Here is an 18,491-nt window from a genome sequence, read left to right on the forward strand (position 1 = left end):
ACCGGAGCCATCTCCACCCTGGTGCCTCCCAGCACATAAACACCAACTCATTCTATGGAATGCGGGCTCCGAGAGAGGACAAGACCATCATAAATCAGTTGTTAGAGTTAAATCTCAGAAGCTCGTCTCAGTTCACACAGACACAATAGAGTTCTAAGAACCCTATTTTGTTGTATAAAACAACCATTTGATGCAATAACGTATTATTAACATAATCATGTATTTTCTCCACGATAATACCCCATTTTGAGATTTTTCTCAACCTAATAGAAAATTACAAGGTTTAAAACATTAATTCACATGTAGAAAACAAATAAGGCATCAAACCACTTATCTCAAACTTATAGGAAGAAAAAAAACTTCCTTGCACTAGTATACTACCATTGTAAATGACCAACTGTTGGTTCATTGTGCCTTTTAACTTAACATAATATGTCCTTCATTGGGAATGATATAAACATTAAAATATTGTTAAGAAATTATCAGCAATCTAATCAGAGTACATTTTTCATCAGTATGAAACAAATCATCTTGTTGATACTGAGTATACTCCCATTGGTCAGCATAGTGGAAATAACTATTTCCATCTCCAAAAACCAAAAATGTGCATATCTTGTTGGATAAATCCAGGTAGTGACTCCTGGTTTAAGGGACATTTATTCCATTGGTGCCTAATGAATATGACCCAGGGCAAGCATCATGATTCCACTATTTATAAGGTAACTCCTGTAGTCTCTGTGCCATTAGCACCATACCTGCTATAGTTCCTGAGTATTATCATTGTCATCAAAAATGTAATTTGGTAATGGATATAAATCAAATAGATTAGGATCAGTTTCACCCTCTCCAGTCACCAATCAATCCATTATACATGAGTTGCTTCACTCAAAGTTAAAAGCCTCAGTTTTAAGAACCCTATTTTGTTGCATAAAACAACCATTTGATGCAATAACAGTGTTATTAACATAATCTTGTAATTTCTCCACAATGAAGTTTGACTGATGTATATGTGTGCAGGATCACTATGACTTTGGTATGAGAGCTGTGAAGACTGTGATCTCTGCTGCTGGAAACTTGAAGAGGGAGAATCAAGATATGAATGAGGTTAGAACAACACTTTATATGCCTAAATACACTGACCAGGCTATCAATAACCTGATGTAATCAGCCCGTCTCCCACCTCTAACTTCCAGGAACTGATCTGTCTACGGGCCATACGAGATGTCAACGTCCCCAAGTTCCTCCAAGATGACCTCAAGCTTTTCAACGGCATTGTGTCCGATCTCTTCCCCAAGATACGGGAGGAGCCCATCGACTACGGCATCCTGGAGAAGTCAATTCGCAACGTCTGTGCCAAGAAGAACCTCAAGGATGTGGATGGTTCGTACTCTATGGGGACACACAGCTTGTTTTTGTACTGTCTAACCTACATTATATCTGCTTATTAGTGATACTGTGCTATTGAGATTAGAATATAGGTATAAGTTAGGAGGGAAATAATATATATTTTTTAATATGGTTTAATTTCCCATGTGTAAATGCAGGATACATTACCAAGTGTATTCAGTTGTATGAGACTACTGTTGTGAGGCATGGACTGATGTTGGTGGGACCGTCCGGCTCCGGAAAAACCAAGGTCTGCATTCCCCAAAAACCTCTCTTTACCAGCAGCACATGATATGTATTTGAAGATGATTCTAGTATTACAAATGAATGTAATATATTGCCATTGGCTTGGTTTGTGTGTCAGTGTTATGAGATCCTAGGGACAGCGATGACGGCTCTGCAGGGCCAGGTCTCTGTGAGTGGTGGTGTTTATGAGGCTGTACAGACCTATGTCCTCAACCCCAAGTCCATTACCATGGGACAGCTCTATGGGGAGTTTGACCTGTTGACACATGAATGGTGAGTAATTGCTCCATGTGCACATAACAGACCATCGTATACCATCTGTAGATTTGGGCACATACTGTACATAAACACTTATACACCTGGTACATTGCAAACACATATACAGTAGATAGCATATTGAATATCCTGAACACTCTCACACATCCATGCACACACACTCATGCTTCTTCTCCCTCTGTGTGTCTCCCTTCAGGTCGGATGGTATCCTGTCCTCTCTGATCCGTGGGGGGTCGTCCTCCATGGACGAGGAGAAGAAGTGGTACATGTTTGACGGGCCAGTGGACGCTGTGTGGATCGAGAACATGAACACTGTGCTGGATGACAATAAAAAACTCTGCCTGAGCTCTGGAGAGATCATCAAACTCACAGACGTGAGAAACCTTTACATCTCTTCTGTCAGCTTTCCCTCTCTCATTTTGTTCTATACTAGTTATGCACATTCAGAGTACATGTGTGTATCCTCCTCCAGGTGCAGACGATGATGTTTGAGGTGCAGGACCTGGCGGTGGCGTCCCCAGCCACAGTGTCTCGTTGTGGGATGGTGTACCTGGAGCCTAGCATCCTGGGCCTCGCACCCTTCACTGAGTGCTGGCTGAGGACGGTCCCCGAACCCCTGAGGCCCTTCACAGACCAGCTCAATTCCCTCTTCATCAGGTTTCTCCAGGTAACACAGACAGCCGCTCAACAGGCATTTTACTAATGTTTATTCCACTTTACAACTGTATCATAAGTTACTTGTTGTGAATGTCTGGCTGTGTCAGGCCTTGTTCTGTTGGGCCTCAGGGGAAATTGAATCTGTGTGTCTCTAGGATTCTATCACGTTTGTAAGGAAGTCTGTGAGAGAGGTCATCTTCTCCATGGACAGCAACCTCACATGCAGTCTGCTCAAACTGCTGGACTGTTTCTTCCAACCTTTCATCCATCGAGAGGTCAGTGAACACCGCTCCATGCCACAAACACCCACACAATCTACCCACCATCAGGAGACAAAAGGGATGAGTGATCTGCTGAGGTGACGGAGATGTTCATCTCTTGATGACTAGTCTGTGTGGTGGATGAATTAGTTGGGTAACATAGATAATTAAGATGTTTTATTCGTATAATATGCTTATGTGAGATACTTGTCATTAGAAAGTGTCCTTTGGACTCTGGCGTCTTTCAGTTGCTCAGTCACTTGGGGCCCAGAGAGGGGAGAGGTCAGACTTGTTTTTTACATGTCTCTGTTGCTATGCAGAATATCAGCAAGAGAGGAGGACTGAATGAAACATTGTCTTCATATGTGAATGTCTTTACCTATTCTTAAACCATGTGAAGGGATGGCGTGATTAATGGGGAACCAATTAATCGTCTCCACAATGTCTGTGCGCAAGTCACTCCCCTCAGTGAGCTTGTCCAGGAGTGGGAACAAGAGGTGTCTTACTGAGGATGGACCTCTATGAGATAGCACTGACAGAGGAGATTTATGATGTATTTTGATAAGAACGCCTAAAAAGCATTCCAGAGGACATGAGCTAATGGTTTTGTTCTATACCGTACCAGGGAGGGACGGTTCTAGGGAGACCAGACACCGGTCTATATATGAACACTGTTGAGATAGCAGTTGCTGTCTGCTGTGTTTTATAGATATCTTTTCATACAAAACTTAACCTTTGTGAACTGTTCCTAAGATTTGTCGTTCGTCAATATATGTTGAAGGGGTGGATTCATGGGTATAAAAATATAAAAAGCTCTTTGTATTGTTGTATAGTGACCTTCCTGGTTCATTCGAGAGAGTGCATTATTGAAGGTCAAAGTACTTTTCAAAAGTATCTTAATGATTAAATATGTAGTTTAACTCAGACTGGTGTGTTTGTAACTCTCCTCATTTGGTAATGCAGAAATTAGCCACCACATCTGTCATATGTACTCTGTGTTTGGCCAGGGGGAGAGGCCTCTTCTGCAGGAGAAGCTGGACCGGTTGAAGGAGCTGATTGAGCCCTGGTTCATCTTCTCTCTGGTGTGGAGTGTGGGAGCCACAGGGGACGCCCCCAGCTGCCAGCGCTTCAGTGCTTGGCTCAGGGCCAAGATGGCAGAGGAGAAGGTTGAGTTGTGTTTTCCAGAGGAAGGCCTGGTGTATGACTTCCAGCTTGATGATGCAGGAATCAGCAACATGGGAGATGAAGAGGAGGAGGACAGAGGGAGGAAGGTGAGCATTTGAAAAGCAAACATTCTGGAAATACCTTTAGGAACATAAAGGGCCATACAAGTGACATACATCCTGTTGTGTAGGTGCACTGGGTCAGTTGGATGAAATCTGCCCAGAATGTGGTCATCACGCCAGAGACCAGCTACTCTGACATCATCGTACCCACACCAGACACAGTCCGCATTTCCTTCCTGATGGATATGCTGCTGTCAAACAAGAAGCCTGTAAGTGCCGTCCAATCAGGCACTCATAAATAGTGTATTATCAGTGTATCATTCCTGGTGAAAGCTTTTGTGAGTGTAATGGAGGAGTCTTTCTGTGAGTAGAGTTGTTTTTAGTCAGAGGCTCTGTGTTGACCAGGTGCTGTGCATTGGACCGACCGGCACAGGAAAGACCCTGACCATGTCTGACAAGCTGCTGAAGAACATGCCTGCTGAGTACATTACACACTTCCTTATGTTCTCTGCTCGCACCTCAGCCAACCAGACACAGGATTATATTGATAGCAAACTGGACAAGAGGTAAGCCTTTTACCAACATCTCTCTTTGTACTGTATGATCTGTGCTGTAATGTCTAAAGGCAGTCTCATTCCTTTAAATACTGACCTCTCTAACCAAAGCATGTATTTGTCAGGCGTAAGGGTGTGTTTGGGCCTCCCCTGGGGAAGTATTTTATCTTCTTCATTGATGACCTGAACATGCCCATTCTGGAGACTTACGGGGCCCAGCCCCCCATCGAGCTTCTCCGCCAGTGGATGGACCATGGAGGCTGGTATGACAGGAAGCAGATAGGTGAGGACCTTTCCTCCAAAGCTGAGTCTGCACGTCCAGCTCCCATGGCTCTGTGAAAGCTACCACATTGAACTCTGCTTTGTCCTGCAGGCACTTTTAAACACCTGGTAGACATCAACTTTGCGTGCGCTATGGGACCCCCAGGAGGGGGCAGGAACCCCATAACCCAGCGTTTTACACGCCACTTTAACTTCCTCTCCTTCACTGAGATGGAGGACGCCAGCAAGAAGAAGATCTTCTCTACTATCCTGGGCAACTGGATGGGTGAGACGGCCTGACTGCCAAAAATGTATCCAACTGATGTTCATTTTGGTGAAGGGTTGAGGGAGGCTAGGTATGGTTGAGGCACCAGTCACATTGAGGAGGTCGTTTGTTAAGTTGCTGCAATCCTTTCTAATATATTTTTTGCTTTCTTACAGATGGAAATATAAGTAAAAAGGAACCAGGGAGTAAGTCAGAGAGGGAGACAGAGAGACAGAAGAAAGAGAGAGAGAAAGAGAAGACTGACGCTCTAGAAATGTGTTACCATGTATCATTATTTTAAACTCAGCAAAAAAGAAACGTACCCTTTTCAGGACCCTGTCTTTCAAAGATAATTCGTAAAAATCCAAATAACTTCACAGATCTTCATTGCAAAGGCTTTAAACACTGTTTCCCATGCTTATTCAATGAACCATAAAAAATTTATAAACATGCACCTGTGGAACGGTTGTTAAGACACTAACAGCTTACAGACGGTAGGCAATTAAGGCCACAGGTAAGAAAACATAGGACAGTAAAGAGACCTTTCTACTGACTCTGAAAAACACCAAAAGAAAGATTCCCAGGGTCCCTGCTCATCTGCGTGAACGTGTCTTAGGCATGCTGCAAGGAGGCATGAGGAATACAGATGTGGCCAGGGCAATAAATAGCAATGTGAGACGCCTAAGTGGCAGACCACGTGTAACAACACCTGCACAGGATCGGTACATCTGAACATCACACCTGTGGGACAGGTACAGGATGGCAGCAACAATTGCCCGAGTTAAACAAGGAATGCACAATCCCTCCATCAGTGCTCAGACTGTCCGCAATAGGCTGAGAGAGGCTGGACTGAGGGCTTGTAGGCCTGTTGTAAGGCTGTTCCTCACCAGACATCACTGACAACAACGTCGCCTATGGGCACAAACCCACCGTCTCTGGACCAGACAGGACTGGCAAAAAGTGTTCTTCACTGACGAGTCGCGGTTTTGTCTCACCAGGGGTGATTGTCGGATTCGCCTTTATCGTCGAAGGAATGAGCGTTACACCGAGGCCTGTACTCTGGAGCAGGGTCAATTTGGAGGTGGAGGGTCCATCATGGTCTGGGGCAGTCTGTCACAGCATCATCGGACTGAGCTTATTGTCATTGCAGGCAATCTCAACGTTGTGCATTACAGGGAAGACATCCTACTCCCTCATGTGGTACCCTTCTGCAGGCTCATCCTGACATGACCCTCCAGCATGACAATGCCACCAGCCATATTGCTCGTTTTGTGTGTGATTTCCTGCAATACAGGAATGTCAGTGTTCTGCCATGGCCAGCAAAGAGCCCAGATCTCAATCCCATTGAGCACGTCTGAGACCTGTTGGATCGGAGGGTGAGGGCTAGGGCCATTCCCCCAAGAAATGTCCAGGAACTTGCAGGTGCCTTGGTGGAAGAGTGGGGTAACATCTCACAGCAAGAACTGGCAAATCTAGTGCAGTCCATGGGGAGGAGATGCACTGCAGTACTTAATGCAGCTGGTGGCCACACCAGATACTGACTGTTACTTTTGATTTTGACCCCCCCCCTTTTGTTCAGGGACACATTATTCAATTACATGTCTGTGGAACTTGTTCAGTTTATGTCTAAGTTGTTGAATCTTGTGATGTTCATACAAATATTTACACATGTTAAGTTTGCTGAAAATAAACGCAGTTGACAGTGAGAGGACCTTTCTTTTTTTGCTGAGTTTAGTAATTTATGTAGATTATTAATAAAAGTAGATGTTAATGAAATTCTAAAGTATTAAATTGCTACTGGTCTTTTACACACACAAAAAGGAAAGTTCTCTATATGTCTTTGCTAATTTTATATCCAACCCATCTCCCATACCCCTCTCTTCCCTCAGGACCTGTTCCAGAGATCCAGCCTCTGAACGGGCCTCTAGTGGACGCCACTATCCGTGTCTACGCCACCATCACTTCCCAGCTCCTTCCCACACCAGCCAAATCCCACTACACATTCAACCTTAGGGACCTTTCCAAGGTCTTCCAGGGCATCTTGATGGCAGAGGCTACCAAGATAGAGGTAAATGACTGACGGCTCAAACAGGAGATCATACAGTATAGAAACCCTGAAAGGGTCTTCAAACGGAGGATGTGCTGCTTGTTTTGATTCTCAGGACAAGATGCACTTGCTGCAGTTGTGGTACCATGAAAGCTGTCGGGTGTTCCAGGACCGGCTGGTGAGTGCTGAGGACCGGGACTGGTTTGATAAGCTCCTACAGGCCCGCATTGAGGAGTTTGGCTGCAGCTTTGAGGATGCTGTGCCCTGCCAGCCGGTCCTGTTTGGAGACTTCATGATCCCCGGAGCTGACAACAAAGCCTACCAGCTCATTGAGGACAGGGAGAAGGTGAGACTTCACTGCTAAACTTAAAGGGCAACTCCACCACTTTTCAACCTTGTTTTCATTAGCTTCAGAACAATACCAGTGCCAACAAACAACACATTTCTACAAAAATATAAAGTTACAAAGTTCTACCCGATGGCTTCATCAAAAGTTAAAGCATTTTAAAAACAGTGATTTTCAAACACTGAGATTTGCGGTGACGTGGGGAGCAAGAAAATACCCTCTCTTGGACTAGAAACTCGTTCCACTTTTTGAAAATCACTCTTTTTTTAGGACCTTTCTTCTTATCTTTTTAACCAGAGATCATAGAATCACGCTGTTTTCACATATGTAGACACTGGTTTGGTATGGGAAATGATGAATATGAAGTTCAAAAGTGGCGGTATTGCCCTTTAAAAGACTTCCACAAAAACGTTTGGTGACACTACTAGGATAGTAGTGAGATTTATGGGTGTTTTTCATCTCAATACTGTCTTGTAACTCCCACAGCTGGCCAGAGTCATGGAGGAGTACATGGACGACTACAACCAGATCAGCACCACCAAGATGAAGCTGGTGCTCTTCATGGATGCCATCCAGCATGTGTGCCGCATCAGCCGCATCCTACGCCAGCCCCTGGGAAACGCCCTGCTCCTGGGGGTCGGGGGCAGTGGGCGCCAGTCACTCACCAAGCTGGCCACACACATGTGAGGCTCATACCTTCTATTTTATTTAACATCTGAAAGTATGTTACTGTGATAATATGGTGTTAATATGTTGTTTTACATCTCAGGTCAGACTATGAGTGTTTCCAGATTGAGCTCGCTAAGAACTACGGCCACACAGAGTGGAGGGAAGACCTCAAGAGCATCATGCTGAAGGCTGGCCTGCAGAATGTACAGATCACCTTTCTGTTTGTAGACACACAGGTGAGGACTTTTTCACAGTGTCAGCACTTACACATACCCAGTTATCGACATGTCCTCTAACCCTGTGTGTTTGACCTCAGATCAAGAGCGAGTCGTTCTTGGAGGATGTGAATAACATCCTGAACTCTGGTGACGTCCCCAACCTCTATGCGGTGGACGAGCAGGAGCGCATCCTGACCGCCATGAAGCCTGTGGTGCAGGACCTAGGCCAGCAGCCCACCAAAGCCAACCTCATGGCTGCCTACATAAAAAGAGTCCGCAGTAACATCCACACTGTGCTCTGCATGAGGTCAGCCTCATGGCACCGTACCCTTACATGTACAGTGCATTCGGAAAGTATTCAGAACCGTCGACTTTTTCCACATTTTGTTACATTACAGCCTTATTCTAAAATTAATTACATTTCATTTTTCCCTCATCAATCTACACACAATACCATGTAATGACAAACCCCCCCCCCAAAAATGGAAATTTTTGCTAATTTCTTACAAATAGAAAAACAAAATATCTAATTTGCATAAGTATTCAAACCCTTTACTCAGTACATTGTTGAAGCACCTTTGGCAGCAATTACAGCCTTGAGTCTTCTTGAGTATAACGCTACCGCCTTGGCACACCTGTATTTGGGGAGTTTTTCCCATTCTTGTCTGCAGATCCTCTCAAGCTCTGTCAGGTTGGATGGGGAGTGCCGCTGCACAGCTATTTTCACGTTTCTCCAGAGATGTTCGATTGGGTTCAAGTCCGGGCCCTGGCTGGGCCATTCAAGGACATTCATAGACTTGTCCTGAAGTCACTCCTGCGTTGTCGTGGCTGTGTGCTTAGGGTTATTGTCCTGTGGGAAGGTGAACCTTCGCCCCAGTCTGAGGTCCTGTGCGCTCTGGAGCAGATTTCTATTGAGGATCTCTCTGTTCTTTGCTTCGTTCATCTTTCCCTTGATCCTGACCAGTCTCCCAGTCCCTGCCGCTGAAAAACATCCCCACAGCATGATGCTGCCACCACCACGCTTTACCGTACGGATGTGGCCAGGTTTCTTCCAGACGTGACGTTTGGCATTCAGGCCAAATAGTTCTATCTTGGTTTCATCAGATCAGAGAATATTGTTTCTCATGGTCAGAGTCCTTTAGGTGCCTCTTGGCAAACTGCAAGCGGGCTGTCGTGCCTACTACTGAGGAGTGGCATCCCCCTGGTCACTCTACCATGAATGCCTGATTGATGGAGTGCTGCAGAGATGGTTATCTTTCTGGAAGGTTATCCCATCTCCACAGAGGAACTCTGGAGCTCTGTCAGAGTGACCATCGGATTCTTGGTCACCTCCCTGACCAAGGACCTTCTACACCGATTGCTCAGTTTGGCTGGGCGGCCAGCTCTAGGAAGAGTCTTGGTGGTTCCAAACTTCTTCCATTTAAGAATGATGGAGGCCACTGTGTTCTTGGGGACCATCAATGCTGCATTAATGCTTTGGTACCCTTCCCCAGATCTGTTCCTCGACACAATCCTGTCTCGGAGCTCTACTGACAATTCCTTCAACTTCATGGCGTGGTTTTTGCTCTGACATGCACTGTCAACTGTGGGACCTTATATAGACAGGTGTGTGCCTTTCCAAATCATGTCCAATCAATTGAATTTACCACAGGTGGACTCCAATCAAGTTGTAGAAACATCTCAAGGATGATTAATGGAAACAGGATGCACCTGAGCTCAATTTTGAGTCTCATAACAAAGGGTCTGAATACTTATGTAAATAAGGTATTTCCGTTTTTTTATTTTTTTATACATTTGAAAACATTTCTAAAAACCTGTTTTTGCTTTGTCATTATGGGGTTTTGTGTGTAGATTGATGCGGAATTGTATTTTATTTGATCAATTTTAGAATAAGGCTGTAATGTAACAAAATGTGGAAAAAGTCAAGGGGTCTGAATACTTTCCGAATGCACCGTATATCTGCCTATCACGCCTACACTGTCACTGTTGCGCACACACTCCCTCACACACTCACCACCATGCACACACCCACCCACCCACCACTTTTGCTGCTGCCATACTGTTTACTATTATTAATCCTTCTACCGGTCACTTTCTCCTAATCCCCGCCTTCATGTACAGTACCAGTCAAAAGTTTGGACACACCTACTCAGTCTGGGGTTTTTCTTTATTTTTACTATTTTCTACATTGTAGATTAATAGTGAAGACATCAAAACTATGAAATAACACATATGGAATCATGTAGTAACCAAAAAAGTGTTAAATAAATCAAAATATATTTTATGTTTGAGATTCTTCAAAGTAGCCACCCTTTGCCTTGATGAAAGCTTTGCACACTCTTGGCATTCTCTCAACCAGGTTCTGGAATGCATTTCAATTAACAGGTGTGCTTTTTTAAAAGTTAATTTGTGGAATTTCTTTATGCGTTTGAGCCAATCAGTTGTGTTGTGACAAGGTAAGGGTGGTACACAAGAACTGCTCAAATATGCAAAGAGAAACGACAGTCCTCATTACTTTAGACTTCAACATTTCAAGAACTTTGAAAGTTTCTTCAAGTGCAGCCATAAAAACCATCAAGCACTATGATGAAACTGGCTCTCATGAGGACCGGCACATGAAAGAAAGACCCAGAGTTACCTCTGCTGCAGAGGATAAGTTCATTAGAGTTACCAGCCTCAGAAATTGCAGCCCAAATAAATTCTTCACAGAGTTCAAGTAACAGACACATCTCAACATCAACTGTTCAGAGGAGACTGCGGGAAACAGGCCTTCATGGTCAAATTGCTGCAAAGAAACCCCTAATAAAGGACACCAATAAGAAGACAATACTTTATTGGGCAAGAAACACAAGCAATGGACATTAGACCTGTAGGAATCTGTCCTTTGGTTTGATGAGTCTAAATTTGAGAGTTTTGGTTCCAAACTCTGTATAGGTGAACGGATGATCTTGGCATGTGTGGTTCCCACCGTGAAGCATGGAGGAGGAGGTGTGATGGTGTGGGGGTGCTTTGCTGCTGACACTGTCTGTGATTTTTTTTTATTTAATTCAAGGCACACTTGAATTCTGCAGCGATACGCCATTCCATCTGTTTTGGGCTTAGTGGGACTATCATTGTTTTTCAACAGGACAATAACCCAACACATCTCCAGGCTGTGTAAGGGCTATTTGACCAAGAAGAAGAGTGAGGGAGTGCTGCATCAGATGACCTGGCCTCCACAATCACCCGACATCAAACCAATTGAAATGGTTTAGGATGAGTTGGACCGCAGAGTGAAGGAAAAGCAGCCAACAAGTGCTCAGCATATGTGGGAAATCCTTCAAGACTGTTGCAAAAGCATTCCAGGTGAATCTGGTTGAGAGAATGCAAAGAATGTGCAAAGCTGTAATCAAGGCAAAGGGTGGCTACTTTGAAGAATCTCAAATATAATATATATTTTGATTTAAGAGTTTTTTGTTTACAACATGATTCTATATGTGTTATTTAATCATTTTGATGTCTTCACTATTATTCTACAATGTAGAAAATAGTAAAAATAAAGATGAACCCTTCGATGAGTAGTCCAAACTTTTGACTGGTACTGTACATATCTACTTCATATTCTCCAGTATCCCTGCACATTGTACATTTTGGTACTGGCACTGACCCTGTGTATAGCTTTCTCTCTTATTTGATATTTGTCATGTTTTCTTTATTATTTATAGTTATATTTGTATTAGTTATACTACTGCACTGTTGGGAAGAGCTTGCAAGGTAAGCATTTCACTGTTCTTGTGCATGTGACAATAAAACTTGAACTGAACTGCTCACTCACAGCATCTGAAAGGTACAGTAAAGAGATCAGCTAATGACTTGAACCTCTACTAATTTCTCTTTACCTCTCTCCACCCTTTTTTTTTTACCTCACTTCCATCTCTTCCCTCACTCTCCTGTCCTCACCTATCTTCTCTCCACCTCTCTGTTCCTCACCACGCCCCTCCTCCTTGCCTCTTTTCCTCCTCTCCCCATGTCTAGTCCGATAGGGGAGGTGTTCCGTGCACGGCTCAGACAGTTCCCGTCTTTGGTGACCTGCTGCACTATAGATTGGTTCAGTGCCTGGCCAGAGGAGGCCCTCCAGTCTGTGGCTGCCTCCTTCCTCTACGAGCTGCCAGAGCTGGAAGCCAGCCCCACCGCAATGAAAGGCCTGGTGAGGAGAAACAGAGAGTGTTTGTTTGTGTTCTCGTCTCCTGCCAGCCTCCCCTCACCACTGTTGTGTCCCTGTCTAGATTATGATGTGTATGGAGATCCACCAGATGGTAGCCAGGAAATGTGCACAGTACCTGGCTGAGCTGTCCAGATATAACTATGTCACGCCCAAGAGCTATCTGGAGCTACTCGCAATCTTCTCCTCTCTCATCGGCCGCAAGAAACAGGAGCTTCACAGTGCCCGGCAGCGCATGAAGACTGGCCTGGATAAGGTGAGAGGAGGGACCCTCAATGCCACAATTTTTGTATCTAAGAGGTAGTCTTCTATTCTGTGTCTTTTGCATCGAATGTATTTTGTATGTTGCTTTAAATGTGTGTCTGTGTTCATATGGAACTGCGTTTAACCGTGTGATTTTACTGTGTGTCTGTGTGTGTCTATAGCTATTGAGGACAGCAGAGGATGTGAGTAAGATGCAGGAGGAGCTGGAGATGATGAGGCCTCTGCTGGAGGAAGCTGCCAAGGACACAGTGATCACCATGGAGAAGATCAAGGTAACTTAGACCAGGAAACCTCATCAGGCTCTTCAAACGCCTACATATGCTGTATCCTTTATATAGCACGTGTTACGCACGTTAATCTTTTGTGTGTGTGTGTATGTGTGTTGACAGGTAGACACTGTGGTTGCAGAGGAGACTCGTACGGCAGTGCAGGCAGAGGAAGCCAAAGCCTCACAGAAAGCATGTGTGGCCGGGGCCATCGCTGAAGATGCCCAGAAAGACCTGGATGAAGCGCTGCCAGCTCTAGACGCTGCCCTCACCAGCCTCAAGTCTCTCAACAAGAACGACGTTGTTGAGGTGACATTCTTTTTCCCAGTAATGGTTTATGGTTGTACTTGTACTTTTGACTTGCAGTTTTCCTAGATTGCTCTATACTCTATGAGGGCTGTTGTACTGTATGTAATGGTGTGACTGGGGCTGGGGCTCTCCAGGTGAGGGCCATGCAGCGCCCGCCCCATGGGGTGAAACTGGTGATAGAGGCTGTTTGCATCATGAGGTCCATCAAGCCTAAGAAGGTGGCCGGAGAGAAGCCAGGCACCAAGGTGGACGACTACTGGGAGCCTGGCAAGAGCCTTCTGCAGGACCCCGGGAAGTTCCTAGAGGGCCTCTTCAAATTTGACAAAGTATGTCAGTGTCCTGAGGACACGTTATCCCAAACAAAGCTTTTTACTTTCCTTCAGTTTAAAGGGAGCTTTTTGACTGGAATCATTTTGGCACTGATCTCCTCTAGGAAAATATCCCAGACTCCGTGATCAAATTAGTGCAACCCTACATTGATAATGAAGAGTTCCAGCCAGCCAACATTGCCAAGGTGTCCAAGGCCTGCACCTCCATCTGCCAGTGGGTGCGAGCCATGCACGTGTACCACTTTGTGGCCAAGGGTGTGGAGCCTAAAAGGGTATGAATATATTTGCTTTAAATGCTGCCCTCTCTTGTATAACAAGACTATTGCATCTGTATATACACGATTTGTGTGAGTGTTGATGTGTATATCTTTCATTCCTGTGCGTGCTCGCGCAGAAAGCTCTGCAGGAGGCCCAGGAGGACCTGGCTGCGACCCAGCTCATCCTGGACGATGCCAATGAGAAGCTGGCACAGGTGGAAGAGGGCATCGCAACGCTGCAGGCCAAGTATCATGACTGTCTGGCCAAGAGGGACGAGCTGGACAACAAGTGCCAGCTGTGTGAGAACCGCCTGGTCCGCGCAGACAAGGTCAGAGAGAGAGAGAGACGGGGACAAAGCTTCTGCATTGCTAAACTGGGTTTCTGTATAGCACTTTGTGACATCTGCTGATGTAAAAAGGGCTTTGTAAATGCATTTAATTGATTGATTGAAAGCTCACTGATAACAACACACATATTTGCGCTGGCTTGGCAGGTGCAGGACAAATCTAAAAGGATATAGAGGCCAGACCATACACTGCTTGACTTGGGTTGCAAAGACTTTTTACAAAATTACCAGATTTAAAAGAAATCTGGGTTATTGATGGGTCATTTTGGTAATCTGTGTAAATTTTGGTAATTTAAACTTGAGTAATATACAGTTGAAGTTGGAAGTTTACATACACCTTAGCCAAATACATCTAAACTCAGTTTTTCACAATTCCTGACATTTAATCCGAGTAGCAATTCCCTGTTTTAGGTCAGTTAGGATCACCACTTTATTTTAAGAATGTGAAATGTCAGAATAATACTAGAGAATTATTTATTTCAGCTTTTATTTCTTTCATCACATTCCCAGTGGGTCAGAAGTGTACATGCACTCAATTTATATTGGTAGCATTGCCTTTAAATTGTTTAACTTGGGTCAAACATTTCGGGTAGCCTTCCACAAGCTTCCCACAATAAGTTGGGTGAATTTTGGCCCATTCCTCTTGACAGAGCTGGTGTAACTGAGTCAGGTTTGTAGGCCTGCTTGCTCGCACACGCTTTTTCAGTTCTGCCCACAAATTTTCTATAGGATTGAGGTCAGTGCTTTGTGATGGCCACTCCAATACCTTGACTTTGTTGTCCTTAAGCCATTTTGCCACAACTTTGGAAGCATGCTTGGGGTCAATGTCCATTTGGAAGACTCATTTACGACCAAGCTTTAACTTCCTGACTGATGTCTTGAGATGTTGCTTCAATATGTCCACATAATTTTCCTACCTCATGATGCCATCTATTTTGTGAAGTGCACCAGTCCCTCCTGCAGCAAAGCACCCCCACAACATGATGCTGCCACCCCCGTTCTTCACGGTTGGGATGGTGTTCTTCGGCTTGCAAGCCTCCCCCTTTTTCCTCCAAACACAACGATGGTCATTATGGCCAAACAGTTCTATTTTTGTTTTATCAGACAAGAGGACATTTCTCCAAAAAGTACGATCTTTGTCCCCATGGGCAGTTGCAAACCATAGTCTGGCTTTTTTATGGCGGTTTTGGAGCAGTGGCTTCTTCCTTGCTGAGCGGCCTTTCAGGTTATGTCGATATAGGACTCGTTTTACTGTGGATATAGATACTTTTGTACCTGTTTCCTCCAGCATCTTCACAAGGTCCTTTGCTGTTGTTCTTGGATTGATTTGCACTTTTCGCACCAATGTACGTTCATCTCTAGGAGACAGAACGTGTCTCCTTCCTGAGCAGTATGACGACTGCGTGGTCCCATGGTGTTTATACTTGCGTACTATTGTTTGTACAGATGAACGTGGTACCATCAGGTGTTTGAAATTGCTCCCAAGGATGAACCAGACTTGGTGGATTTGTTGGATTTATTTAGATTTTCCCATGATGTCAAGCTTAGAGGCACTGAGCTTGAAGGTAGGCCTTGAAATACATCCACAGGTACACCTCCAATTGACTGAAATGATGTCATTAAGCCTATCAGAAGCTTCTAAAGCCATGACATCAGTTTCTGGAATTTTCCAAGCTGTTTAAAGGCACAGTCAACTTAGTGTATGTAAACTTCTGACCCACTGGAATTGTGATACAGTGACTTATAAGTGAAATAATCTGTCCGTAAACAATTGTTGGAAAAATGACTTGGGTCATGCACAAAGTAGATGTCCTAACCGATTTGCCAAAACTATAGTTTGTTAACAATACATTTGTGGAGTGATTGAAAAACGACTTTTAATGACTCCAACCTAAGTGTATGTAAACCTCCGACTTCAAATATATATATATATATATATATATATATATATATATATATATATATTATATATATTTTTTTGTTTATTTTTATTTATTTTTTTTTATTTCCCCCCCTTTATATCTGTGTCCATGTTGTCCGTGATTTTCTGGTAGATAGAACATATGGTTCAAGAGAAAGTAGCAGTACTTAATTTGTAAATTGGGAGGTGCTGGAAACAAAAAGTTAGCACAAGAGGAGGGTGACCTGAGGAGCTCTGAGGTACCGGAACACATTGAAAGAATCGCATTTATAATAAAACATTGCATGCATATCATCATATTTGTGTAGTGGCATAGAGAAGTAGAGTAGGTAGAGGCACTTGCAGAGGTTGCACACATGGGAGAAATTTGGCCTGTTATAAACACATTTCATGCAATTCTATGCCATTTTACATGGCTGCTGACTTAAGCAGAATCTTTTTTTAATACTGCAAAAATTATTGAAATGACAGATGCCTTTTACATGGACTAACTGAGAATATGAGATCAATTAAAAACAACCTTGTCTTGAATCCATGAATATCCTAGGCCTAGGTGTGAACAATATGAGGAGGAAATTATAGTCCTAAAAAAGCTTTCCACTTTCACTGACTCACCCAATGATGCACAGCTCACTCACCGGCGATGGCCGATGCGCTCGTGCCAAAAGCCTATCTCGCTCAAATGCTGTTCACGCAATAGGCCAATTTGGAAGTTGATAAAATATGTTGGTAGCCTACAGACACATTAGAGTCTTCTCTTTTTAGCAGGAGCCATTTGCATTAAAACCCGCGATTGTATTTGAAATATTGCGAAAGGCCTGTTTTGGCTGTATGCTGTTCACTGACAGATTTGCCGCACTTTACCGAATGAAGGCGATGCCTTGTGACTGGGCTACACACAATCCACAGCTAGGCTATTTAAAGAAAAATAAGCTATTGATCTCTAGGTTACGATGTTGCGCAAACCATAAACCCGGGCCGGCCAAACCAGAATCAATTCTAGAATATCAGGCACGGGCTAAAAAAAAACGTTTTCAAATTTCTTTTTTTTAGGGGGCAGCAGAATTACAGAGGAGGCAACTCAAATTAACTCTGACCACTTTTATTTGAATCTTTACATTTCAGACTGATTTTTTTTTTCATGCCTCGAGAAGTACTGGATCCTGGCATATAGGTTACGTAACGAAACAGTCCAAAACGGAGAGTTGACTGATCCTTTTCTGGCAGGATCCGGCTCAAAGCACTGCAAAATAGCCTAATTAATGAAAAAACATCAAATGACTTTTAATGTAATTGCAATTAACTCTTCCAACTATTGACTTATTTCACAACTGCCACCAGTTTGGCCCTGCAACATTTGCAACAAAGATATGTTGACAAACAGTACTTCAAGGGCGACTCCACTTCCTGATTTGGCCACGTTTGGTTTATTAAGAAATGCTAGCGGCTGTGACTGAATTCAAACGTGAGTTGGTTTCGAGGTGTGGTTTGATGTGGGTGTCTGTTGTGTGTGTTCGCAGGTGGGAAGAGTAAGCCAAATTATTTTTGCCAATTAGATTCATTCGGCTGGTGTGCGACTGTGGCAAAATTGGTTTGATTTTGGATAACCTATCTCTGGGGATAGTTAGAAACAGTCAATAAATTACACAATGTAAATTGAACAATATAGTCCTATTGAACATCTTTTAGGTGTCTCATTAAATGATTTCAATATTTGTATATTAATTTCTACAAATTAAGTTGATTAGGGTTTTTAATTCATTGAAATTTGGAGCTATTGACATTTTAAAATATTGTACATTGTGTAATTTACTAATGGTCCATAACTTGCCCCATAGGGATATTGAATGTCAAACCAAATTGGCCATTAAAATAAACCCAACCCATGGAATACTATTACGGTACCCTTCATTGAGTGACATATAATTTTTTTCCTATCATCTCGCAAATCTCCATTTTGGACGAGACTGAATTATCCTATTTACACTTTGTAGTAAATTTTGACACTAGAGTAAATGTTTCTGACTCATATCGATGCCACATAGGCCATTTTCAAAATGAGAAGTTGTTTTTTAGGGGAAGTCACTCTTTAAATAAAAGAATAACTTGTAAAAATATAAAGGATATTCCCTGTAGAAACAGCAACGTATTCAATTTGTTGATGGGTTATACTTAGTATAATGTTT

At 43.5% G+C, this 18,491-nt stretch overlaps 1 protein-coding gene across 6 annotated transcripts in view; it reads left to right on the top strand.

The window, feature by feature from the left end:
- dnah1 (dynein, axonemal, heavy chain 1) overlaps nt 1-18,491 on the top strand; it is a 55,588-nt gene that overhangs the window by 21,604 nt on the left and 15,493 nt on the right. For 4 of the 6 annotated variants that reach the window (XM_029774907.1, XM_029774909.1, XM_029774908.1 and 1 more), the window contains exons 33-57: nt 1,018-1,104; nt 1,194-1,380; nt 1,545-1,636; nt 1,751-1,905; nt 2,105-2,282; nt 2,381-2,575; nt 2,721-2,840; nt 3,833-4,096; nt 4,180-4,320; nt 4,457-4,617; nt 4,731-4,888; nt 4,979-5,152; nt 5,308-5,337; nt 7,021-7,199; nt 7,294-7,524; nt 8,011-8,207; nt 8,294-8,429; nt 8,510-8,718; nt 12,426-12,597; nt 12,677-12,868; nt 13,038-13,148; nt 13,266-13,451; nt 13,586-13,777; nt 13,885-14,052; nt 14,175-14,366. In XM_029774907.1, the coding sequence (XP_029630767.1) occupies nt 1,018-1,104; nt 1,194-1,380; nt 1,545-1,636; nt 1,751-1,905; nt 2,105-2,282; nt 2,381-2,575; nt 2,721-2,840; nt 3,833-4,096; nt 4,180-4,320; nt 4,457-4,617; nt 4,731-4,888; nt 4,979-5,152; nt 5,308-5,337; nt 7,021-7,199; nt 7,294-7,524; nt 8,011-8,207; nt 8,294-8,429; nt 8,510-8,718; nt 12,426-12,597; nt 12,677-12,868; nt 13,038-13,148; nt 13,266-13,451; nt 13,586-13,777; nt 13,885-14,052; nt 14,175-14,366 (4,107 nt within the window). The remainder of the gene's footprint in view (nt 1-1,017; nt 1,105-1,193; nt 1,381-1,544; nt 1,637-1,750; nt 1,906-2,104; nt 2,283-2,380; nt 2,576-2,720; nt 2,841-3,832; nt 4,097-4,179; nt 4,321-4,456; nt 4,618-4,730; nt 4,889-4,978; nt 5,153-5,307; nt 5,338-7,020; nt 7,200-7,293; nt 7,525-8,010; nt 8,208-8,293; nt 8,430-8,509; nt 8,719-12,425; nt 12,598-12,676; nt 12,869-13,037; nt 13,149-13,265; nt 13,452-13,585; nt 13,778-13,884; nt 14,053-14,174; nt 14,367-18,491) is intronic. The other 2 variants (XM_029774910.1, XM_029774911.1) reach the window with 2 other exon arrangements.

The sequence above is a fragment of the Salmo trutta genome, chromosome 14, assembly GCF_901001165.1.
Source record: "Salmo trutta chromosome 14, fSalTru1.1, whole genome shotgun sequence".
NCBI classification, from domain to species: domain Eukaryota; kingdom Metazoa; phylum Chordata; class Actinopteri; order Salmoniformes; family Salmonidae; genus Salmo; species Salmo trutta.